This window comes from Urtica dioica, chromosome 4 (genome assembly GCF_054948205.1).
Source record: "Urtica dioica subsp. dioica isolate 48M chromosome 4, U.dioica_male_clone48M_v1_H2, whole genome shotgun sequence".
NCBI lineage: Eukaryota > Viridiplantae > Streptophyta > Magnoliopsida > Rosales > Urticaceae > Urtica > Urtica dioica.
Genome location: NC_142759.1, coordinates 3,280,843 through 3,306,775, shown reverse-complemented (window position 1 = coordinate 3,306,775; position 25,933 = coordinate 3,280,843). Strand labels below are relative to the sequence as shown.

Genomic DNA, 25,933 nt, shown 5'->3' with positions numbered 1-25,933 from the left:
ATATAGGAAAATAATTTTCATGCCGCTGATATGCGAGAACAGTGAAATCCAGCTGACATGTGAGCTCCACCTGTTCTCTCGCACCAATGATCAGCAATTAATATAAAATTATACAAATTAAATCATTTGAAACATTGATATTGTAAAATAGTCAACGTTTCAAGATTTTAAATAAAATAGTCAATTTTGATGATATGACAATTAATTCAAATTTTACATCTCAATTTTGTCTTTTTGGTATTATAATCCTCTTTTTTAATCGATTATATTTATGATGTAGTTAATTGTGCGATTTTATTTTATTATAAGCTTATTTATTTTAGCTATTCGTTGACTTTTATATATAGCAATTTTATCTTTTTTTTGTTTAGAGAGAGACGCTCATTTTATTTTACATTCTCTATCTTTATATATATAAGATAGAGAATGTAAAATAAAATGAGCGTCTGTCTCTAAACAAAAAAAAAAAGAGTAAAGTTTTGTCTTTCTTTTGTTATATGAGCAAAAGACTGTAGGGTTTTAGGTTTGAGGTCAATTATCAAACCTTGCTATAATATACTAGTTTGGATCCGTGTCATTGGCACGTATGTAATTTATTTATAATTTTCTATAATATTATATTTATTTAAAATTGTATTAACGTTCTATCTTTTAAATTATGGATGCATTTGTTGTATATATCGATGTGCGATATAAAAAATACTGAAATTTTATAACAAATACACCTGACTTTTGAAATTTTTATTATTATTATTGTCTAAAAAAATCCACACACGCAAGTGCACGTGTTGCACAATTAATATTGTGTACTAAAAGTATGGGTATCAAATCTCACGATGACCAACCTTAATTAATGATTAAATTAACTATAACGAATTGAACTCAAATAATTAAAGGAAGAAGGTTGTCACGAAATTTTGATAATAAATTTAAACAAACAAAGCAATTAAAGGATGGTTTTACGATTGTACGGAGGTAAGGGGCCATGGTTTTACTAGTCTATTCAATGGTTTGGATTCTCAGAAAATTTTCACAATTTAAACACTCATACTTTGCTAGTCATGTTCACAAACTCATCACTAAATCTCTCTCGAGCATTTAGCAACCTAAACCTATGCCGGAATTTTACCTCTCGATCTCAATTCCTAAAAGCAAGGCAAGCATTGAACACAACAACGTATAAACGACTCTGTAATAACCTATCTATCTCTATCATAGGAATGAATCACGGGAATTCATTTCGCGTACACTAACAACCAAATTTTCTCAAGCATGAAGTTGAATTCAAAATCATAAACGAGATTGTGAATCTCATAAAGCATTAAGAGTGGAGTTGAATCAAGCAAAGCAATATTGAAGGAATAAATTAATACTTCAATTAAATTGAATTTGAATCCATAATCATATTCTAGACTACCTATACAATAGCTCTTAAAGGGATTAGTTCAATAGCGCCATTAGGTAAGAGAATGAAATCCAAATTATTATTTTTTTGTATAGAAAATAAATCTCCAGTTCTTTTCGAGCGCGCAATATGTAAGTATGTGTCAGAGAGAGAGAGAGAGAGAGAGAGAGAGAGATAGAGAGAGAGAGAGAGAGAGGGTTTAAAGTTAAAAAAAGGGTTAATGGTGGCATAAATACTTAATGTTTTAACAAAGCCATACATATGTACCTAATCTTTTTTTTCGACGGCAATAATACCGAACGTTACGTTTTTGGGTTTCCGTCACTACCTCCCCCGTTAACTTTCAAAATGAACGGCCACGATTTGATTTTTGATATATTAACGTGGATTGTTATTTTTTTGTTATTATTTGATTGTATTATTAATTCAAAACAGCACAATTTTAATTACCATGACTCGCAGGGTGTCCATTGACGACGCGGCAAAAAAACCTCGGGCTCGGACGACTCACCGGCGAGGAATCGGAGAAGCTCAGCAGAGCCGGCCTCTTGTGCGAGCTCGAAGAGAACGACGATGGCGGTTCGATGGCAACGCTGAGGCCTCGCGTAGACGATCCTGCCACCACTGATTTCGCTCCAATCGCGAACATTGTCTCGTGGAATCGGAGAATATCGCCGGCGTGGAATCGGAGAAGCTCAGCAGAGCCGGCCTCTTGTGCGAGCTCGAAGAGAACGACGATGGCGGTTCGATGGCAACGCTGAGAACTAATTTGAAGGGACTACTATCTAAACTGTACCTTCGTTGATCCATCGAGCAAGGCCTTGACATTCTCGGAGGGATTCCTCTTGAAGATGTGACTCGGATCTTTTAACTGCTGAGGACGGCTTGAAGATAGGACTGTGCCGAGGCCCGGGATTTCAACGACGTCCGGATTTGGGGCCAAGTCAGACCCAAATCCAAACCCGATTGGGAGACGCGCCGCGATGCAGACGAACCTGACAGAGCTCGTCCGACGACGGCGTAGCAAGGAATCCCGAGCTCGGCGGCGATCGGGGAAGCTGATGACGTCACCGCCAGGTCGGCGAACACGGCAGAGATCGGTAACGTGGAAGATGACGTCAGCAGGAGTGGACGGAGTTGGGCGGCAGCGGAGCGGCGAGTGGCTTCGAATTGGAGGAAGAAAGGGTCTTGTTGTTGGTCGGAGTTAGGGTTTGGTTCAGAGCGGTTTGGATTTGGGCGTGACTTATAGAATTTCACTGGCACGTGGACATCCGTTAGAAGTTAATGGGGGAGGTAGTGACGGAAACCCAAAAACGTAACGTTCGGTATTATTGCCGTCGAAAAAAAAGATTAGGTACATATGTATGGTTTTGTTAAAACATTAAGCATTTATGCCACCATTAACCCTAAAAAAAATAAACAATAAATTTTATGCAGATGCAAAATCAATATGTAAACGTAATCATGAATAAACAATAAACATTATGCAAATGCAAAATCAATAATTTATTTTTGAAACATACAAATTGCCGCCCATAAACTTAAATATGCTTGTAAATCAAGCTAAGTATTACAATTTGCAAGATACCAAACTTATACTGACTCTATATATCACATGTGGAAAATTAAATACAGGCTCGAAAAAAATAACTTAGATATGTCTTCAAAAGCACATAAACCAATTCATTATAATTCCATGATCTTTTCAAAGGGGAGAACTTAAGGTGTTTGCAATGTCGATGACAAAACGGTACTTTACATCGCCTTTGGCTAAGCGTTCGTAAGCAGTGTTCACATAATTCATCGGAATAACCTCCACGTCAGCGGTGATGTTATGCTTTGGTGCGAAATCGATCATCTCTTGCGTTTCTTTCAGTGAACCGATTGCGCTTCCGGCAATAAGTTTCCTTCCTATAAAAAAAAATATTCGTACATTTGCGACATAAATAAACATATAATACAAGAAGAAAAAAAAAATCATAATAACAATAATAATGAATTCTTACCCATGATCAACGGGAATACTGGGAGCTCTGGAGGCTCTGATTGTAAACCAACCAAAATTAATTTTCCATTGCTCTTCAAGAGGCCAATTAAAGGTAAGAGAGGATGAGAGCTTGAAACAGTGTCAATGATACCATCCATAGTGCCCATAAAACCCTACAATTATACTCCAAAAATATACTATTTAGTAAATAAACTAACTACAGAAAGAAAGAAAAAACAGGAAACTCGTACAAAAAAAAGTACCTTTAATTGTTCTTGGTCATGGCTAATAAAAAATTCATCAGCACCAAGACGCTCCAAAGCTTCCTTCTTCTTCCCGGGAGAGGTGCTTATAACGGTAACTTTGGCGCCAAGAGCTTTTCCGAATTTGACTGCCATGTGTCCAAGCCCGCCAAGCCCAACAACGCCGAGGTGCTTATTGGGCCCAGCAAGCCCAAAGTACTTTATTGGGCTGTAAACAGTGATCTCAGCGCACAGTAACGGTGCAACGCCGTGCAAAGGAAGGCCCAAAGGGATTTTGACGGCGAATTGTTGGTCTACAACGTAATTGTCGGAATAACCACCGAATGTTCGAGAGCCATCAAGGTAGTGTTTGTTATACGTCCAAATCATCTTTGGGCAATAATTTTCCATTTCTTGATTGCAATTCTCACACGTCCCACACGAGCCAACCATGCAACCAATCCCTGCAATGTCTCCAACTTTGAATTTTGTTGCATTTTCACCCACTTTTGTCACTTCACCGACAATCTCATGCCTGTCAAAAACAAATGACGTTTATATATCCAAAGTACAAGGCCAAAAAAAAAAGGATATGACTAGTCAAACAAATACAAATTGATATCTTAATTGCATTGGTCAATCTGATTGAAGTATTGAATATTATTATATGTGGATATCCAAGTAGTTGCTTAAATGAATATTAACACCTTGTGACTTGCATGGTCAAACTAAGTCTGCTTTCCACGACGAAAATATTTTATGTCGTGGAAACTTACCGCGATAGTCAATTCTACGACGTGAAAATTTATTACGATGATTTTTACCAGTTGTGGAATCCACTGTTGTACTAACCAGTGATCAAGCATTATTGTAGGCTTGATTGTTTAACTTAATTCAAAAAAATAAAATCTATTGTAATTAGTTTTAAAAAAAAGCAATGCAATAAACAATATATATATAAAAAAAAAAAAAAAAAAAACAAACAAACAAATTAAGTTGAGAATGAATTGGACGCACTTTATAATCTAAGCGTAGTAATGAATAAACAACTAATAACATCATGCAAATGGAAATCGATAATTTATTATTGAAACAAACAAATTCCAACCCATACGATAAACATGAATGTGCTTGCATCAAGATGATTATTACAAGATACCAAACTTACACTACTGACTCTACCACACATGAAAAATCAAATACAGGCTCAACAAAATAACATAGATGAATTGAAAAGCACGTAAACCAATAATTCCATGATCTTTTCAAAGGGGAGAACTTAAGGTGTTTGCAATGTCGATGACGAAGCGGTACTTAACGTCGCCTTTGGATAAGCGCTCGAAAGCAGTATTCACATAATCCATCGGAATGACCTCCACGTCAGCAGTGATGTTATGTTTCGCTGCGAAATCAATCATCTCTTGTGTTTCTTTCACGGATCCGATTGAGCTTCCGGAGATAGATTTCCTCCCTATGAAATATTATTCGTACATTTCCGACATAAATAAACATATAGTATAAGAGCAAATAATAATTCCCAATAACAATAATGAATTCTCACCCATGATCATAGGGAATACTGGGAGTTCCGGGGACTCTGTTGGTAGACCAACTAAAATTAATTTCCCATTGGTCTTCAAGAGGTTAACTAAAGGCAAGAAAGGATGAGGACTTGAAACAGTGTCAATGATACCATCCATAGTGCCCATAAAACCCTACAATTATATTCCAAAAATATACAAATTAGTTGATTAATAAAAGGAAAAAAAAAACACGAAACTCATAAAAAAAAAAAGAATTACCTTTAATTGTTCTTGGTCATGGCTAATCAAAAACTCATCGGCACCAAGACGCTCCAAAGCTTCTTTCTTCTTCCCGGGAGAAGTGCTTATAACGGTAACTTTGGCGCCAAGAGCTTTTCCGAACTTGACTGCCATGTGTCCAAGCCCACCAAGCCCAACAACGCCGAGGTGCTTATTGGGCCCAGCGAGCCCAAAGTACTTTATTGGGCTGTAAACAGTGACCCCAGCGCACAGTAACGGTGCAGTGCCGTGCAAAGGAAGGCACAAAGGGATTTTGATGGCGAATTGTTGGTCTACAACGTAATTGTTGGAATAACCACCGAATGTTCGAGAGCCGTCATGGTAGTGATTGTTATACGTCCAAATCATTTTTGGGCAATAATTTTCCATTTCTTGATTGCAATTCTCACACGTCCCACATGAGCCAACACTGCAACCAATCCCTGCGATGTCTCCAACTTTGAATTTTGTTGCATTTTCACCCACTTTTGTCACTTCACCAACAATCTCATGCCTGTAAATAAATAATAATAAAAGAAAACATAAATTCCATCTAAACTAGAAGATCCCTAGAGAGTTTACAACGTGTAGAGATTTACCCTGGAACGAATGGGTATATAGTGGCGCCGAGTTCGTCTTTGGCAAAGTGGAGGTCTGTGTGGCAAACGCCACAATATAGTATCCTTATTGTGATATCGTTCTCACCATTTTCCCTGTTCCATCAAAATCAATCACAACAATTTAGGCCTAAAACAAAGACATATATATATATATAAGTTTATATATATATATATATATATATATATATATATTATGATAATCATAAATACCTTCTAGTAAAGTTGAAGGGCGAGAGAATCCCTGAGGAGTCTCTAGCAGCCCATCCATTGGCATTGTGCTCCTCTGCTGATTCCTCTCCTAATTTAGACATTTCTTTTTATTTTAGCCTAAGAGATATTAATAGTACGCAATGAGAGAGACTTAGAGAGTGAGTTAGCTATATATATAGATCAAGAGTAGTGATGAGTTGTTTAATATGCCGTGGTATTCGAGTCCCGATCTGTGGACAGTATATATATATATATATATATATCAATTAATTTATGAGTGCCTAGGTCATTTATATTAAATATATTTTTAGTAGTACGTGTAAATCGAGTATTGGGCATAAAAAATAATGAAAAAGCATAATGGTTACTTAATTTAGCTCATCACCTATGTCACCTTCTTATATTGCTCATTGTCTACGTCACTCTATCTTATTTGATCACTAGCTACGTCATCCTTTGTCTTTTCATTGTTTTTTAATTTGCTCATATTCATGGTCAAATTCAAACGATAATTTTCATTAGGTTAGACCAAGGTTTAAAATATCGATACCGAGGTTCTGATTTTACGGATATATCGAATATCGACGGATATATCAACGGATATTTTATAACAATTTCAATATCGATTACCGAGTATATCGGTGATATATCGATGATATATCGATTACCGACGGATATATCGACAAAAATCTTATAACAAAATATAATTTTAAAAAATCTAAAATATATATATTCAAATTTAAAAGATAAAATAGTTCTTAAATGCTACATATTAATATATATATATATATATATATATATATTCAAAAGCTTGATTTTTATTTTATTTTACAAATATATATAGTTAAATTGTAATAAATATATACATATATAAATAAGTATTTTCCATATATATGATTATATATACACTTACATGTATTATAAAATATTTACACGAATCTATTAAAAATAAAAACTGTACATTGTCATATACAGTATTTATAATCTTGAAGGAAATGTAATAAAAAGGCATGTCAAATAAGTCAAATAAAGTAGGTATATTCATTAAAAAGAAATAAAAAGTTGATGTGCGAACATAGACAGATACAAGTTTACAAGTTACAACAAGTGATAACATAGGCAATTGCTTATTTTCAAATGTCCCACATCGATTTATAATATGAAAATGTGTTAGTTAAAACCCCTATAAATGATGAAAAAGATCTCGGCCTCAACAAATAATAACGCCTTGTGAATTGGGCTTTATTGTGATTTGGGCCCTCTCAAAACTGGGATTATTTAAAGTTGTAAAAAAAATTTATTCCTGATTTCGGACGATATTTTCCCGAAATTGGACGATATTTTCCCGTTTTATAACGTTTAAAATATCGCGATATTTTGACATTTTTGTCGATACAACCCGATTTTTAAGCGATATTTTATAAAACGAAACGATATATTGAAGTTTTTTTACCGAGGTGTCTTCGGTAGCGATATTTTAAACATTGGGTTAGACTACCAGTTAGAGAATTCATACAATATAGGAAAATAATTTTCATGCCGCTAATATGCGAGAGCAGTGAAATCCAGCTGACATGTGAGCTCCACCTGTTCTCTCGCACCAACGATCAGCAATGAATATCAATACTGAAAAATTATACAAATTAAATCATTTGAAACGTTGATATTGTAAATAATCAACGTTTCAAGATTTTAAATAAAATAGACAATTTTGATGATATGACAATTAATTCAAATTTTACATTTCAATTTTGTCTTTTTGATATTATAATCTTTTTTTTAAATCGATTATATTTATGATGTAGTTAATTGTGCGATTTTATTTTATTATAAGCTTATTTATTTTAGCTTTTCGTTGACTTTTATATATAGCAATTATATATATATATATATATATATATATATATATAAAAGATAGAGAATGTAACATAAAATGAGCGTCTCTCTCTAAACAAAAAAAAAGAGACTAAATTTTTGTCTTTCTTTTGTTATAGGGAAAATAACACATTTATACCATGTGTTTTAGTGAAATGTCGAGTTTAACCCTCGGTTTTCAAAAATGTCGAGTTCATACCCTCTGTTTAACTAAAATGACGAAATTTTACCCTCTGTTTAACTAAAATGACGAAATTATATCCTGAAATGAATAACAGCGTCACAAATCTCCCTTTAATTGATATTAACTCTTATATAAGAAAAATCAAATCAAATATAAATCAGTGCCCTAACTTCCAAATTCTCAATTTTGAAATAAAAATAGCCTTAAATTGAAATTAAATAATAAAACTCATACCTCCTAAGAAATGACTTCATTCTGTGTTCGAATTGTAACTCTAAATCCTGGATTATCTGTTCGAATATGCGATTTTGATGACTATCAACTATCGATGTTTACATCTTTGCCTCTTTCTGTGTTCTTCACGATTAAGAGATTGTTGTTTATTTTTTTAGTTTTTAAGTAAATTACATATATGGCGCGAATGAATAAAGATAATTGGTCTTTATATATAAATATTATAGTCAACGTCAATGAAAAGTCAATAAAAATAATATTCGTGACACTGTTATCTATTTCATGGTATAATTTCGTAATTTTAGTTAAACAGAAGGTATAATTTCGTCATTTGAGTTAAACAGAGGGTATGAACTCGACATTTTTGAAAACTGAGGGTTAAACACGACATTTCACTAAAACACAGGGTATAAATGTGTTATTTTCCCTTTGTTATATGAGCAAAAGACTGTAGGGTTTTAGGTTTGAGGTCAATTCTCAAACCTTGCTATAATATACTAGTTTTGGATCCGTGTCATTGGCACGTATGTAATTTATTTATAATTTTCTATAATATTATGTTTATTTAAAATTGTATTAACGTTCTATCTTTTAAATTATGGATGCATTTGTTGTATATATCGATGTGCGATATAAAAAATACTGAAATTTTATAACAAATACACCTGATTTTTGAAATTTTTATTAATATTTTATTATTATTATTGCCTAAAAAAATCCACACACACAAGCGCACGTGTTGCACAATTAATATTGTGTACTAAAAGTATGGGTATCAAATCTCACGATGACCAACCTTAATTAATGATTAAATTAACTAGAACGAATTGAACTCAAATAATTAAAGGAAGAAGGTTGTCACGAAATTTTGATAAGAAATTTAAACAAACAAAGCAATTAAAGGATGGTTTTACGATTGTACGAAGGTAAAGGGCCATGGTTTTACTAGTCTATTCAATGGTTTGGATACTCAGAAATTTTTCATAATTTAAACACTCATACTCTGCTAGTCATGTTCACAAACTCATCACTAAATCTCTCTCGAGCATTTAGCAGCCTAAACCTATGCCGAAATTTTACCTCTCGATCTCAATTCCTAAAAGCAAGGCAAGCATTGAACACAACAACGTATAAACGACTCTGTAATAACCTATCTTTCTCTATCATAGGAATGAATCACGGTAATTCATTTCGCGCACACTAACAACCTAATTTTTCTCAAGCATGAAGTTGAATTCAAAATCATAAACGAGATTGTGAATCTCATAAAGCATTAAGAGTGGAATTGAATCAAGCAAAGCAATATTGAAGGAATAAATTAATACTTCAATTAAATTGAATTTGAATCCATAATCATATTCTAGACTACCTATACAATAGCTCTTAAAGGGACTAGTTCAATAGCATCATTAGGTAAGAGAATGAAGTCCAAATTTTTTTTTTTTTTTTGTATAGAAAGTAAATCTCCAGTTCTTTTCGAGCGCGCAATAGAGAGAGAGAGAGAGATTAAAGTTCAAAAAATAAACAATAAATTTTATGCAGATGCAAAATCAATATGTAAACGTAATCATGAATAAACAATAAACATTATGCAAATGCAAAATCAATAATTTATTTTTGAAACATACAAATTGCCGCCCATAAACTTAAATATGCTTGTAAATCAAGCTAAGTACTACAATTTGCAAGATACCAAACTTATACTGACTCTATGTATCACAAGTGGAAAATTAAATACAGGCTCGACAAAAATAACTTAGATATGTCTTCAAAAGCACATAAACCAATTCATTATAATTCCATGATCTTTTCAAAGGGGAGAACTTAAGGTGTTTGCAATGTCGATGACAAAACGGTACTTTACATCGCCTTTGGCTAAGCGTTCGTAAGCAGTGTTCACATAATTCATCGGAATAACCTCCACGTCAGCAGTAATGTTATGCTTCGCTGCGAAATCGATCATCTCTTGCGTTTCTTTCAATGAACCGATTGCGCTTCCGGCAATAAGTTTCCTTCCTATAAAAAAAAATATTCGTACATTTGCGACATAAATAAACATATAATACAAGAAGAAAAAAAAATCATAATAACAATAATAATGAATTCTTACCCATGATCAACGGGAATACTGGGAGCTCTGGAGGCTCTGATTGTAAACCAACCAAAATTAATTTTCCATTGCTCTTCAAGAGGCCAATTAAAGGTAAGAGAGGATGAGAGCTTGAAACAGTGTCAATGATACCATCCATAGTGCCCATAAAACCCTACAATTATACTCCAAAAATATACTATTTAGTAAATAAACTAACTACAGAAAGAAAGAAAAAACAGGAAACTCGTACAAAAAAAAGTACCTTTAATTGTTCTTGGTCATGGCTAATAAAAAATTCATCAGCACCAAGACGCTCCAAAGCTTCCTTCTTCTTCCCGGGAGAGGTGCTTATAACGGTAACTTTGGCGCCAAGAGCTTTTCCGAATTTGACTGCCATGTGTCCAAGCCCACCAAGCCCAACAACTCCGAGGTGCTTATTGGGCCCAGCGAGCCCAAAGTACTTTATTGGGCTGTAAACAGTGATCCCAGCGCACAGTAACGGTGCAACGCCGTGCAAAGGAAGGCCCAAAGGGATTTTGATGGCGAATTGTTGGTCTACGACGTAATTGTCGGAATAACCACCGAATGTTCGAGAGCCATCATGGTAGTGTTTGTTATACGTCCAAATCATCTTTGGGCAATAATTTTCCATTTCTTGATTGCAATTCTCACACGTCCCACACGAGCCAACCATGCAACCAATCCCTGCAATGTCTCCAACTTTGAATTTTGTTGCATTTTCACCCACTTTTGTCACTTCACCGACAATCTCATGCCTGTCAAAAACAAATGACGTTTATATATCCAAAGTACAAGGCCAAAAAAAAAAAAAAAAAAAAACTCAAAAATTAATGTATAACCACATGATGTAAAAAAAAAAAAAAAACATTACTTTGTTGTTTTACAAAGGTATAGTGTGATATCACCTTTTCTTACATCATTTTTTATAATTCATTAGCGTTAGTTCACGTTATGAAACTAAGCTAAATTTGTCCTTAATGAAAATAGTAGTAAAGAGAAATTATATATTTAGTTACCCAGGAACGAATGGATAGATTGTCGCGCCGAGTTCGTCTTTGGCAAAGTGAAGGTCAGAGTGGCAAACGCCACAAAATAGTATCTTTATCGTTATATCGTTCTCGCCGTTTTCCCTGCTCCGTCAAAATCAATTACAACAATTTAGGCCTAAAATAAATGCATATAAAAATATACATAGATATTAGATACATTATGATAAATATGATAAATACCTTCTAGTGAAGTTAAACGGAGAGAGAATGCCCGAGGAATCTCTAGCAGCAAATCCTTTGGCATTGTGTTCTTCTGCTAATTCGTGACCTAATTTAGACATTTTTATTTTAGCGAAAGAGGAGACACTGAGAGAGAGAGAGAGTTCAGATGAAGAGTACTAATAAGTTGTTTGATATGCTGTGGTATACTTTGTTGGTTCCAATCTGTATATATGCACTATCAATTATGAGCTAGCTTGGAGGAAAAGAAACTGAAGACAAAATGATTGGAAAAAGTTGTCCACGATACAAAGATATATTAATTAAGTTGTGAGTGCATAGGTGGGTGGGTCACTTTTATTAAATAAATTTTGAATAGTATCTGGAAATCCAAATAATGGGCGTAAAAAATAATGAAAAAGCATATTCCAGGAATCCTGACTTAATTTTGCTCAGCAACTATGTCACCTTCTTCTTTTGAATTTGTATTGCTCATTGTCTACCTCACTCCCTCTTATTTGCTCACTAGCCATGTCATCTTTTGCCTTTTCAATGTTCATAAAGTCAAACGAGAACTTTCATTACGTTGATTTCGGTCCACAAGAATCACGCAACTATATAATATATTTGTATATTATATTTATTTATATTTGTGTGAATCTCAATAATTCATCATATTAAAATCAAATAAAGTTGAACTGTAACGAAAGTAACATACAATTAATAAAAAAGAATGAATTGAATTATTATATTATAAATTGATCAAACTAGTACAACTGAGGTTAAGCACGACGTATTGAAAGGCGACGAACTCAAGTAAGTTTTGAATACAAAGTTGAGATAATAACAGGTTGAAAGTAAAAATCACGTCATTGACAAGACTTAATCTTCCTCTATTTATAGCTCAGGTCGTCTTTCCTTCAACTGTTGATTTGGAAGACACGTGATCGAACTGTAAGGCTCGGAGGTGCTACGTGTGCGTCGATTTGAACTAGTGATGGCGATAAGATCGGCTGAGGAGCGTTTCTCAGTTGTGAGGAATTGGACTTGGTCTTGGCGAAGAGCTCTTCAACACCTTGGACGGGTTGGGCTTGTGAGGAGGTATGATCATTTCTTTGGACTGAGCTGACAAACTGTTCTGGGCTTGTGAAGTGGTGAACTCGATCTGACGAGGTGAGCTGGGTTGAGTTGATCTCAGATGTTCGTTTGGGTTTGAGCCCAATTAAATACTTTCAGTGAGGAGGTCGAATTCTACACCCACAATTACTACGTCCCTGAATTAGAGATGTATTTTTTTATTTTATTTTTTTCATTTTTGGAAAATAGATGGATTACTCACTAATATAGATGGTGGATGAAAAACATCCTACAAAAATTTTAAAGATACAACGAAAGTTTAGGTATAGGCTCAAATCTAATCTTAAGTACGGGTGTCTTACCCAATCTGTGCATATGTTGAAGATAAAGTGCACATTAATATTCGAATTCTTTTATGGCTCTTTCAAAATAGCTTTGGAATTGGTAGTTGATAAAAAGATCTTTACAATTACGGTCTATTGACAAAGAAGAAAATTAGTCTTCAAAATGTGTATAACAAAATTTTTATTGAAGCTAATTAGCTATTTGAAAAAAATACTTTTTCAGTTATGATTATCCTTTTGATATAAAAACAAAAATCTAACCTAAACTTGCACTATCAAAAATAAATTTAAACATGGTCACAATGGTTTTCTATTTACGCTATCAAAATAATAAAAAACGCAGAGTAAATCTCTAATAAATATGACTATTTACGAAATATTTACAATAATTTTTGGATATATACATAAAAATTACAAAACGTTGACTAAAACGCAAACGCTTATATTTATGTGACTTATATCACTAAATTTTTAGACAAATGCTCTTTGGTGGCTGTTTTTTAAGCTAATATATATAAAAGACAGTGCTTAAAAGTGCTACCTATGTGAGCAGGGACGAAGCTAAGAATTTTGCTGAGGGAGGGCTAAGATTTATATGTGTGGCATTTCTTACAAAAAAAGCTCTTTTATTAAAATTAAATTATTAATAATAAAATAGTAAACTGATTTAAAATGAAATAGTAAGTGAGATGTTCCATTGAAATCAAATCTAATCTCATAATATATATATATATAGAAAGATAAAAAAGATAACATATGGTAAGAGATTTTAATAAAGATAAATAGTACATACACATATTTATATCACAAGTAGAGAAAATAGTTAAGATATATATATTAATGTTATGTGAATAATCTAGTATTAATTGGCCTATTAAATAAATTGTCTCAACAGTTGGGGGCTAAAGCTCTCCCTGGTCACTAGTGAGTGCTGCTAAAATTATATAATTTTTAGTAGCAGTCAAAATTTAGATGGCGGTTGATATTTAACCGCCACTATATATTAAACCATTTAATTAAAAAATTATTTAAAATTAAGTTTTTTAAAAAATTTAAAGTATATAAATTAATATTAATCAATTTTATTTAAATTATAAATTAATTATTAATCTACAGTGTTTTCACGAGTAATCCAATATAAAAATAAATCTTACATTAAATGACGAAAATTGTACAATAAAATAAGGGAAAATAACACATTTATACCCTGTGTTTTAGTGAAATGTCGAGTTTAACCCTCGGTTTTCAAAAATGTCGAGTTCATACCCTCTGTTTAACTAAAATGACGAAATTATACTCCATGTTTAACTAAAATGACGAAATTATACCCTGAAATAGACAACAGTGTCACGAATATTCTTTTTATTGACTTTTCATTGACGTTGACTATAATATGTATATATAAACACCAATTATCTTTATTCATTCGCGCCATATATGTAATTTATTTAAAAACTAAAAAATAAACAACAGTATCTTAATCATGAAGAACACAGAAAGAGGCAAATGGGTAAACATCGATAGTTGATAGTCATCAAAATCGCATATTCGAACAGAGAATCCAGAATTTAGAGTTACAATTCGAACACGGAATGAAGTCATTTCTTAGGAGGTATGAGTTTTATTATTTAATTTCAATTTAAGGCTATTTTTATTTCAAAATTGAGAATTTGGAAGTTAGGGCACTGATTTAGATTTGATTTGGTTTTTCTTATATAAGAGTTAATATCAATGAAATGTAGATTTGTGACGCTGTTATTCATTTCAGGGTATAATTTCGTCATTTTAGTTAAACAGATGGTATGAACTCGACATTTTTGAAAACCGATGGTTAAACTCGACATTTCACTAAAACACAGGGTATAAATGTGATATTTTCCCATAAAATAATGAAGTAGAACATCAAGAAAGAAGAAAGTTTACAGTAAACTATATACAATATATGCTTCATTGCAACCTTTAATTAATAGATACTAGAAAATAGAATATTTATACTCTCTAAAAAGTTTATGCTAATATAGTGTTGCCGTGAAACATTCTCATCTGGAAGGGATGCTATGTCACACAGTCACTGACGGAGTTAGGAATTCGATTGAAGGGTGACAAATTTGATAATAAAAAAATTTGTACATCAAGAAAGAAGAACATCAAGAAAGAAGTAGAACATCGAGAAAGAAGAAAGTTACAGTAAACTATATACAATATATGCTTCATTGCAACCTTTAATTAATAGATACTAGAAAATAGAATATTTATACTCTCTAAAAAGTTTATGCTAATATAGTGTTGCCATGAAACATTCTCATCTGGAATGGATGCTATGTCACACAGTCACTGACGGAGTTAGAAATTCAATTGAAGGGTGACAAATTTGATAATAAAAAAATTTGTACATCAAGAAAGAAGAAAAAAAAATATAAATTTAGACTAAAATTATAAATTTTTATAATATAGAGTAAATATTACAATTTTCAAAAGTTGAGGGGATATTGGATCCTCCTAAACCTACACAACTCCGACCATGCACACAGCAGCGACAGGCAGGCAAGTCATCGACTCACGATGAAAATGAAATTTATGTTATACTACAATATTATAAATTTTATGCTAATACCATACATATATATTATTAAATAATATAATATTGTACTAAATTATGCAGAAATAATTATATATGTGTGCTGATTGAAAGAATTTTGGGTGCGAAAAGTAGCACCCGAATGTCTTCCGCACCGGAAAACAGTATTTGTAGTAGTGATTGAAACAATAACGTATAAACGACTCGTAACAACCTTTCTATCTCTAGCCTATGAATAAATCATGGTAAATCATTTCGTGCACACTAATAATCAAATTCTCTCTCAAGCATAAAGTTGAATTCAAAATCATGAACGAGGTCGCGAATCTCATACAAGTATTAAGAGTGGAATTGAATCAAGCAAAACAATATTGAAAGAATAAATACTTCAGTTAAAATGAATTTGAATCCATAACCATATTCTAGATTAGCTATACGATAGCCCTTAAGGGGATTAGTTCAATAGCCATTAGGTAAGAGAATGAAGTCCAAGTTTATTTTATTAAAGTTAAAAAAAATAAACAATAAATTTTATGCAGATGCAAAAAATAATAATGTAAGCGTAATCATGATAAACAATAAACATTATGCATATGCAAAATCAATAATTTATTTTTGAAACATACAAATTGCCACCCATAAACTTAAATATGCTTCTAAATCAAGCTAAGTATTACAATTTGCAAGATACCAAACTTATACTGACTCTATTACATATGGAAAATATACAGGCTCGACAAAATAACTTGGATATGTCTTCAAAAGCACGTAAACCAATTCATTATCATTACATAATCTTTTCAAAGGGGAGAACTTAAGGTGTTTGCAATGTCGATGACAAAACGGTACTTTACATCGCCTTTGGCTAAGCGTTCGTAAGCAGTGTTCACATAATTCATCGGAATAACCTCCACGTCAGCGGTGATGTTATGCTTCGCTGCGAAATCGATCATCTCTTGCGTTTCTTTCAGTGAACCGATTGCGCTTCCGGCAATAAGTTTCCTTCCTATAAAAAAAATTATTCGTACATTTGTGACATAAAACATATAATACAAGAAGAAAAAAAAAATCATGATAACAATAATTATGAATTCTTACCCATGATCAAAGGGATTACTGGGAGCTCTGGGGGCTCTGTTGATACACCAACCAAAATTAATTTTCCATTGGTCTTCAAGAGGCCAATTAAAGGTAAAAGAGGATGAGAGCTTGAAACAGTGTCAATGATACCATCCATAGTGCCCATAAAACCCTAAAATTATACTCCAAAAATATACTAATTAGTTAATAAACTAACGACATAAAGAAAAAAAAAAACACGAAACTCATAAAAAAAAAAAAAAAATACCTCTAATTGATCTTGGTCATGGCTAATCAAAAACTCATCGGCACCAAGACGCTCCAAAGCTTCCTTCTTCTTCCCGGGAGAGGTGCTTATAACGGTAACTTTGGCGCCAAGAGCTTTTCCGAATTTGACTGCCATGTGTCCAAGCCCACCAAGCCCAACAACGCCGAGGTGCTTATTGGGCCCAGAAAGCCCAAAGTACTTTATTGGGCTGTAAACAGTGATCCCAGCGCACAGTAACGGTGCAACGCCGTGCAAAGGAAGGGCCGAAGGGATTTTGATGGCGAATTGTTGGTCTACAACGTAATTGTCGGAATAACCACCGAATGTTCGAGAGCCATCAAGGTAGTGTTTGTTATACGTCCAAATCATCTTTGGGCAATAATTTTCCATTTCTTGATTGCAATTCTCACACGTCCCACATGAGCCAACCATGCAACCAATCCCTGCAATGTCTCCAACTTTGAATTTTGTTGCATTTTCACCCACTTTTGTCACTTCTCCAACAATCTCATGCCTGTAAATAAATTAAAACATGACTGTTATGAAACAATATTACTTTGACTTGTTTCACAAAGGTTTAGTGTGCACAAACTTTTGATTTAAAACCACCTTTTTCTTTTATCAATTTTTTTTATAATTCATTAGCGTTGGTTCACGTTATGGAACTAAGGTAAATTTGTCCTTAATGAAAATAGTAGTAAAGATAATTATATATTTAGTTACCCAGGAACGAATGGATAGATGGTCAAGCCGAATTCGTCTTTGGCAAAGTGAAGGTCAGAGTGGCAAATGCCACAAAATAGTATCTTTATCGTTATATCGTTCTCGCCGTTTTCCCTGCTCCGTCAAAATCAATTACAACAATTTAGGCCTAAAATAAATGCATATAAAAATATACATAGATATTAGATACATTATGATAAATACCTTCTAGTGAAGTTAAACGGAGATAGAATGCCCGAGGAATCTATAGCAGCAAATCCTTTGGCATTGTGTTCTTCTGCTAATTCGTGACCTAATTTAGACATTTTTATTTTAGCGAAAGAGGAGACTGAGAGAGAGAGAGTTCAGATGAAGAGTACTAATAAGTTGTTTGATATGCTGTGGTATACTTTGTTGGTTCCAATCTGTATATATACACTATCAAATCAATTATAAGCTAGCTTGGAGGAAAAGAAACTGAAGACAAAATGACTAGAAAAAGTAGTACACGATACAAAGATATATTAATTAAGTTGTGAGTGCATAACTGGGTGGGTCACTTTTATTAAATAAATTTTGAATAATATCTGGAAAACCAAATAATGGGCGTAAAAAATAGGGAAAATATCAAGAGTATCACACGTGTTTAATCGAAATGCGAGATTTATCCCCTCTATTTCTAGAAATATCAGACATATCCCTTCAGTTTAATATAAATGACATATGCATCCCCTAAAAAAATGTTATATTACAAATATCACCATTTCCGTTTATTTTGTAAAAAAAAAAAAAAATTGAACTCCTCAAAATACCTTGAATAGAATAAATATTTATTTACTATTTTATTAAAAAAAATCAAAATATCTCTTTATAAAAAAAATCCTTAACTTTTTATAAAGAATTTTTTTAAATTTTTTGTTTTGTATATAGAATAGAAAATAAAAAAACTATTTCATTAAGGATATTTTTTGTAAAAATAAACGAAAATTGTGATATTTGTAATATAACATTTTTTTAGGAGAGGTATATGTCATTTATATTAAACTGAAGAGATATGTATGATATTTATAGAAATAGAGGAGATATATCTAGCATTTCGATTAAACACGATGGATACTCTGGATATTTTCCCTAAAAAATAATGAAAAAGCATATTGCTAACTTAATTTTGCTCAGCAACTATGTCACCTTCTTCTTTTAAATTTGTATTGCTCATTGTCTACGTCACTCCTCTTATTTGCTCACTAGACATGTCATCTTTTGCCTTTTCAATGTTCATTGGCAAAGTCAAAGGAGATATTTCGTTAGGTTTGAATTCGGTTATCAACGATCACAAAACTATATATAATATATTCGTATATTGTATTTATTTATATTTGGGATAAAATTATAAATTTTTATAATATATAGAGTAAATATTACAATTTTCAAAAGTTGACGGGATATTGGATCCTCCTAAACTTACACAGCTCCGACCATGCACACAGCGGTGACAGTCAGGTAAGTCATCGACTCACAGTGTAAATGAAATTTATGTTATACTACAATATTATAAATTTTATGTTAATACCATACATATATATTATTAAATAATATAATATTGTACTAAATTATGCAGAAATAATTATGTATGTGTGCTGATTGAAAGAATTTTGTTGTTAATTGAAGAGTCCAGATTAAGAAGCCTAATGTCTAAAAACTTGTCCAGAAAATCTTCTCTCTAAATTTTCGTAGACTATTACATAGAATTATCTAGAAGAAAAATCTAGTGAATCAATTACACTATTGAATCTTGGTCATCTATTAAGTGAATCCGCTTAATAATTAATAAATGGGTATGTTAGGAAAATAATTAATTTAAACATTTGATATTGCTAAATAACCAACGTTTAGTAAATTATAAGTAAACAATCATTTTCATGTATTTACAGACGTAAATCTTAGATAAATAACTACCTCCATATATTAGGCCACGTAATTATTTATGACTATTTATCTAAGATTTATCAAACTTTACTATTTAGTAATGTAAAACGTTTAAATTAACTATTTTTTAATTTTCTGTTAATAAAATAATACATAACTCACAATTAAATACTTTCAATTAGGAGGTCGAATCTTACACCCACAATTTCTACGTCCCCGAATCAGAGATGTATATATATATATATATATATTTTTTTTTTTTTTTTCATTTTTGGAAAATAGATGCATTACTCACAAATACAGATGGTGGATGAAAAACATCCTACAAAAATTTTAAAGATACAACGAAAGTTTAGGTATAGGCTCAAATCTAATCTTAAGTATGGATGTGTTACCCAATCTATGCATATGTTGAAGATAAAGTACATATTAATATTCGAATTCTTTTAAGGCTCTTTCAAAATAGCTTTGGTATTGGTAGTTGATATAAAGATCTTTACAATTACGGTCTATTGACAAAGAAGAAAATTAGTCTTCAAAATATGTCACTACTACAAAATTGATTTTCTGATGCGCAAGACTATCAGATGCGACTAGTCGCATCTAAAAGTCGCATCTAAATAACTTTTAGATGCGACTAGTCGCATCTGATAGTCAATCAGAAGCCGAAAAAATTCGCTCAAATTGTCTTTTGATTTTGACAATCCGATGCGACTAGTCGCACCTGAAAATATGATGAAATTTTCAGGTGCGACTGTGTCGCATCAGATAGTTTTAAATTTTAGGCGGGCCTCAAATCCCCCTCTTTTATTTCATTAATCTGACGTGGCGAATGAAATTTTTTTTTTATTATTATTATAATCAGGTGCGACTAGTCGCACCTGATGAGTTATCAGGTGCGACTAGTCGCACCTGATTATAATAATCAGGTGCGATTCTGTCGCACCTGATTATTAGGGTTTTGTTTAAAAACCCAGGTCGCGGTCCTTCTTCTCCAGCCGCTCAAACTCTCTGAACTTCAAAAAAAAAAGCCCTGCACTTAAAAAAAAAAAACCCTCTCTCTCTCTCTGACCTCGGCCGCGCTCCGCCCTTTCCACCACCTCCGCCGCGTCTCTCTCTCTCTGCCTCATCTGCGACACCAGCCACGCTCCGCCGGCAGCAGCTCCTCCGTCAAGCCGAGCTTCGATCGGCGGCCAGCAGCTCCTCCGCCAAGCCGCGTGCGCCACCACTCTCCGGCTCTCTCTCTGCCTCACTCTCTCTCTCCGGCTCTCTCTCTGCCTCACTCTCTCTGCCTCACTCTCTCTCTCCGGCTCTCTCTCTGCCTCACTCTCTCCGGCTCTCTCTTTGCCTCAGTCTCACTCTCTCCGACCTCTCACTCCCCGGCTCTCTCTCTGCCTCACCTCTCACTCTCTCCGACCTCGACAGCCTCGGCGTCTCTGCCCCGAGAGCCCCGCTGCCTCGACGCGTGCTCAGCCTCGGTGTCACTGCAATCCCGGTAAGCTATCTCTCACTGCCTCTCTCTCTCTCTCTCTCTTATTTTCCCTTTGACTGAACTGATGCGTTGTCCCGTGCTCAGCCTCGTCAAGTTGCTGTCCCGAGCTGCCTCGCGCGTCCCTGCTGTTTCGACGAGTCCCTATCCTCGACGAGTCTCTCTCCCCGCTGCACCGAACCGTCGCTGCCTCGATCCCTCCTCCGCCGTTTCACCGAGCCGTCCCCTGTTGTCCCGAGCTGTCCAAGTAAGTCTAGCCTTTTTTAAAAAAAAAATTGTTTGTGTTGTTAGTTTAGTTAATTAGGTTAGTTGATATAAAATGTTAGTTAGTTAGTTAATTAGTATGTAAATGTTAGTTAATTAAATAGATATGTTAGTAAGTAATTATTTAGATAAACGGAGCATAGAAAGAGGTTCAAAATTTGGTTTGAGAAGAAGGTAATAACACAATATCAATGCAATTTTTTGATAAACGCACAAGTGCTAATCAATGCTTTCTTTCGTAATCAGATTTTTGATATGAAAGCTAGTGGTTCTGATGTGCCAGGTTCGGTAGAATTTCAGCGACATCGTTCGAGCGGCAGCGCATCAGGCCGCCAAGGCGCACGAGCAAGATCTGGCGGAAGAGGAGGCCGTGCATTCCAGAATTGGCAGACTTCGAATGAAAAAGGGAAACAAAAAGAATAAATTGTAATTTTTTTAATTTATTGAATGTAAATTATCAAATTTTATGAATTTAATATTATTATTTATATACTTATTCTAATTAATATTATTCAAATTATTTATTTAATATAACAAAAAAAATTATTTAATTAATTTTTTAAATTTTAATTTTTATATATTTAAATGGCTTATTCTAATAGAATCAGCATTTTAAAAAAAATAACTACAGACAATCGGATGCGACTAGTCGCATCGGATACTTTCGCGGGAAGAGTATCGGATGCGACTAGTCGCATCGGATTGTACTAACACCCGCCAAATATTTCGCGGGGAATTACTATCAGATGCGACTAGTCGCATCTGATACTCTTCCCGCGAAAGTATCAGATGCGACTAGTCGCATCTGATACTATAATTCACGCTTTAATTTCTTATTTTGAGGGATATTTAGGTGCGACGTTTGGTGCGACTTGTCGCACCTAAAATGTCGCACCTGATAGTAATGACTTTCAGGTGCGACTAGTCGCACCTAATATCATCAGGTGCGCACTTTCAGATGCGACTTTGTCGCATCTAAAGTCGCACCTGATGATACTTTCAGGTGCGACATTTATGCTTTCAGGTGCGACTTTTGTCGCACCTGATGCTATCAATTGTACTAGTGTGTATATGGACAAAAAATTTATTGAAGCTAATTAGCTATTTAAAAAAAAAAACTATTTCAGTTATGATTATCCTTTTGATATAAAAACAAAAAATCTAACCTAAACTTGCACTATCAAAAAATAAATTTAAACATGGTCGTTAACATTAATTAGTAGACTTGCATTACTAGACAAATGCTCTTTGGTGGTAGTATTTTAAGCTAATATATTATATATATATATATATATATATATATATATATATATAAAAGACAGCGCTTAAAAGTGCTACCTATGTGAGCAGGGACGATGCTAAGAATTTTGCTGAGGGAGGGCTAAGATTTATATGTGTGGCATTTCTTACAAAAAAAAGGCTCTTTTATTAAAATTAATTTATAATAAAATAGTCAACTGATTTAAAATGAAATAGTAAGTGATCATGTTCCATTGAAATCAAATCTAATCTCATAAATATATAATTATATATATATAAAGAAAAAAGATAACAGATGGCTAGAGATTTTAATAAAGATAAATAGTACATACACATATTTATATTCCAAGTAGAGAAAATAGTAAAGATAGAGATATATATATATATATATATATATATATATATATATATATTAATGTGATGTGAATAATCTAGTATTAATTGGCCTATTAAATAAATTGTCTCAACAGTTGGGGACTAAAACTCTATCTGGGCACTAGTGAGTGCTACTAAAATTATATAATTTTTAGTGGCAGTCAAAATTTAGATGGTGGTTGATATTTAACCACCACTATATATTAAACCATTTAATTAAAAAAGTCATTTAAAATTATTTTTTTTAATTCAAAGTATATATTAATCAATATTAATCATTGTTATTTAAATTATAAATTAATTATTCAATTTTTTTTTTGAAATTTCACGGAGTTTCCAATAAAATTGGGTAACAAAACTCATCAATACAGGAGAATAACACCTTAGTACATGTAACACATCAAACCTAAGTCGAAGTGAAACTAACACTAAGTTCCGATGATCGTACGATTTGTGCATGCTTCCGACAAGAGGAAGATCGACGAGCACAATATGAATCGAGCGCACATAAAGCTCTTTCAAAAAAACCAATGGTTGTTGATGGAAAGATCCACTCAACCTCGGTCCGATGACCACGAAGAAGATGCCTCTTCAGCCTGCATAGATCAAAATCTAACAGAAAATCCACAACGGGATAGTGGACGACGGCTAATCCGCCTCCAAAACAAACCAAACCAAACAAAACGTTGTAATAAAATAAACGAATCTCAAATACTTTTAAAGCGAAAAAAACCAGAATAAAATTTAAACCCGCCACCAGAGATCGAAAGCCTACACCGAAGAGTCTCACTTTATCGTCCCCGTTGCCGAGGAGCCACGCCACTGCATCGTCGGGACCACGCCGCAGAAACCCCGTTGCCGAGGAGCCACACCACGGCGTTGTAGCCGATGAGCCATGCTGCTTTGCCCCCTTCGACGAGAACCTTCGCCGCACAGAAGTCGTCGTCGAGGAACCGCGCCGCACAGTCACCGGCTCCGGGGAGGCACGCCACAGCTCCGTCACTGAGGATTGTCGCCGCACCGACTCCGGGGAGACACGCCACAGCTCCGTCACCGAGGATTATCGCCGCACCGACTCCAGGGAGACATGCCGCTCCTCCGTCGCCAGCGTGCAACAACGCTCCACCATCCCCAGCGTGAAACGATGCACCGCCGTTGTCAACAAGAAGAACCTCGGTCTCATCTGCGATGTGCAAATCCACACAACCGCCGACGAGCAGCGCCACACCATGAACGCCAACAAACCACGAAGCATGGGCGCCGCCGGCCATGGCATCGCCACCGAGGATCTGCGATCGACGACTCCTCGCCAAACTCCCGCCGCCTTTCATCTGTCAAGCTTCGATGGGTCTCTCTCATACCGATGACGTTTCATTATTTATGTCTCAACCCCCAGAGGAAGAGTGGCGGCGACTGTGTTTTTCTTTGAAACCCTAGAGTTCTAGGATACGAGATGAGAGAATAAGAATTAGTGGAGTAATTATTCAAATACTTTGAATCGACAGTGTTTTCACGAGTAAACTAATATAAAAATAAATCTTACATTAAATGACGAAAATTGTACAATAAAATAATGAAGTAGAACATCAAGAAAGAAGAAAGTTTACAGTAAACTATATACAATATATGCTTCATTGCAACCTACAGATACTAGAAAATAGAATATTTATACTCTCTAAGACCAACTCCATCCGATAACATCATTTTCTACTCTATTTTACAGTACATGTCACATCAAATATTACCTCATCTCCAACCGAACTCTATTTTTTACACCAAATTGAAATATTAATTTTATATTCAACTTTCTCTTATTTATTTCTATACCCTTATATTTATTTAATATATTTTAATTATACCACTTATTCATTATTTAATAATGAAGTATTACTCCATAAAATTATTGAAAATACAAATTAACACAAAGTAAACTTAATATTTATTAAACACAAAATACAATACAATACAAAACAAATAACATAAAATAAAATATAAAAAAAGTACAATTACACATCTGAATTAGAATATCTCTCCCACAAATGGTCGATCAATGCATTTCGGAGCGTGATATGTGCATCTTTGTCTCTTATTTGTCTGTAGCGACTGAAAAACTCATGAAATCGTGTATCATCATTCTCCGCTAATTCAACCCCCAATGGTGGCGTTTCTATGTTAACTTCAATGGGCACGTTGAGATCACGATCATCTTCCATTATCATGTTATGCATTATTATGCATGTAGTCATTATATCTTTTAAGACATCTTTTCTCCAAAATCTTGACGGTCCCGCCACAATTGCAAACCGTTCTTGGAGAACTCCAAAAGCACGTTCTACGTCTTTTCTACAAGATTCTTGCTATTGAGATCAATTCAGTCCCGAATCCAAGTAATTGAGAAAGCAACAAGGAAAATGCATGCATGCATTCGGCAAATTGAGAATAGACACCCGAGCGGTGCTTCAACTAAAGATATTGTGAGTATTTTAACTATTTTTATCTTTTTTTTTTAATATTATGTTATTGTAATTGGTTATATATCGACTTGCAGATGGATCAAGCTAAAGTGTTGCTTGCAGATGATGAAAAATTCAAGAAAGGTTGGAAGTTTGATCATGTGTGGAACATCATCAAGAATTTTGAAAAATTTCAAGACGGAGCCTCAAGTGCGAGACAAACATCTCGAGGTTCGT

At 33.9% G+C, this 25,933-nt stretch overlaps 4 protein-coding genes across 4 annotated transcripts; all 4 read right to left on the bottom strand.

Moving 5' to 3' along the window:
* Positions 1-3,065: 3,065 nt before the first annotated feature.
* Positions 3,066-4,562, bottom strand: LOC149399340 (putative mannitol dehydrogenase). Its single transcript, XM_089612264.1, has 3 exons — positions 3,656-4,562; positions 3,412-3,565; positions 3,066-3,316 (listed from the first exon to the last, which is right to left on the bottom strand). Exons 1-3 carry the CDS (start codon positions 4,085-4,087, stop codon positions 3,111-3,113), a joined length of 792 nt encoding a protein of 263 aa, XP_089468390.1. The 5' UTR covers positions 4,088-4,562; the 3' UTR covers positions 3,066-3,110.
* Positions 4,563-4,692: 130 nt separating this feature from the next.
* On the bottom strand, positions 4,693-6,499 carry LOC149399339 (putative mannitol dehydrogenase). Its single transcript, XM_089612263.1, has 5 exons — positions 6,267-6,499; positions 6,036-6,149; positions 5,437-5,950; positions 5,196-5,349; positions 4,693-5,105 (listed from the first exon to the last, which is right to left on the bottom strand). The coding sequence occupies exons 1-5, from the start codon at positions 6,365-6,367 to the stop codon at positions 4,900-4,902; spliced, it is 1,089 nt and encodes a 362-aa protein (XP_089468389.1). The 5' UTR covers positions 6,368-6,499; the 3' UTR covers positions 4,693-4,899.
* Positions 6,500-10,324: 3,825 nt separating this feature from the next.
* Positions 10,325-12,082, bottom strand: LOC149399338 (putative mannitol dehydrogenase). The gene is made up of 5 exons (XM_089611419.1): positions 11,902-12,082; positions 11,689-11,802; positions 10,914-11,427; positions 10,670-10,823; positions 10,325-10,575 (listed from the first exon to the last, which is right to left on the bottom strand). Exons 1-5 carry the CDS (start codon positions 12,000-12,002, stop codon positions 10,370-10,372), a joined length of 1,089 nt encoding a protein of 362 aa, XP_089467545.1. The 5' UTR covers positions 12,003-12,082; the 3' UTR covers positions 10,325-10,369.
* Positions 12,083-16,499: 4,417 nt separating this feature from the next.
* On the bottom strand, positions 16,500-18,368 carry LOC149399337 (putative mannitol dehydrogenase). Its single transcript, XM_089611362.1, has 5 exons — positions 18,155-18,368; positions 17,951-18,064; positions 17,228-17,741; positions 16,978-17,131; positions 16,500-16,885 (listed from the first exon to the last, which is right to left on the bottom strand). Exons 1-5 carry the CDS (start codon positions 18,253-18,255, stop codon positions 16,680-16,682), a joined length of 1,089 nt encoding a protein of 362 aa, XP_089467488.1. The 5' UTR covers positions 18,256-18,368; the 3' UTR covers positions 16,500-16,679.
* Between the last annotated feature and the right edge of the window lie 7,565 nt (positions 18,369-25,933).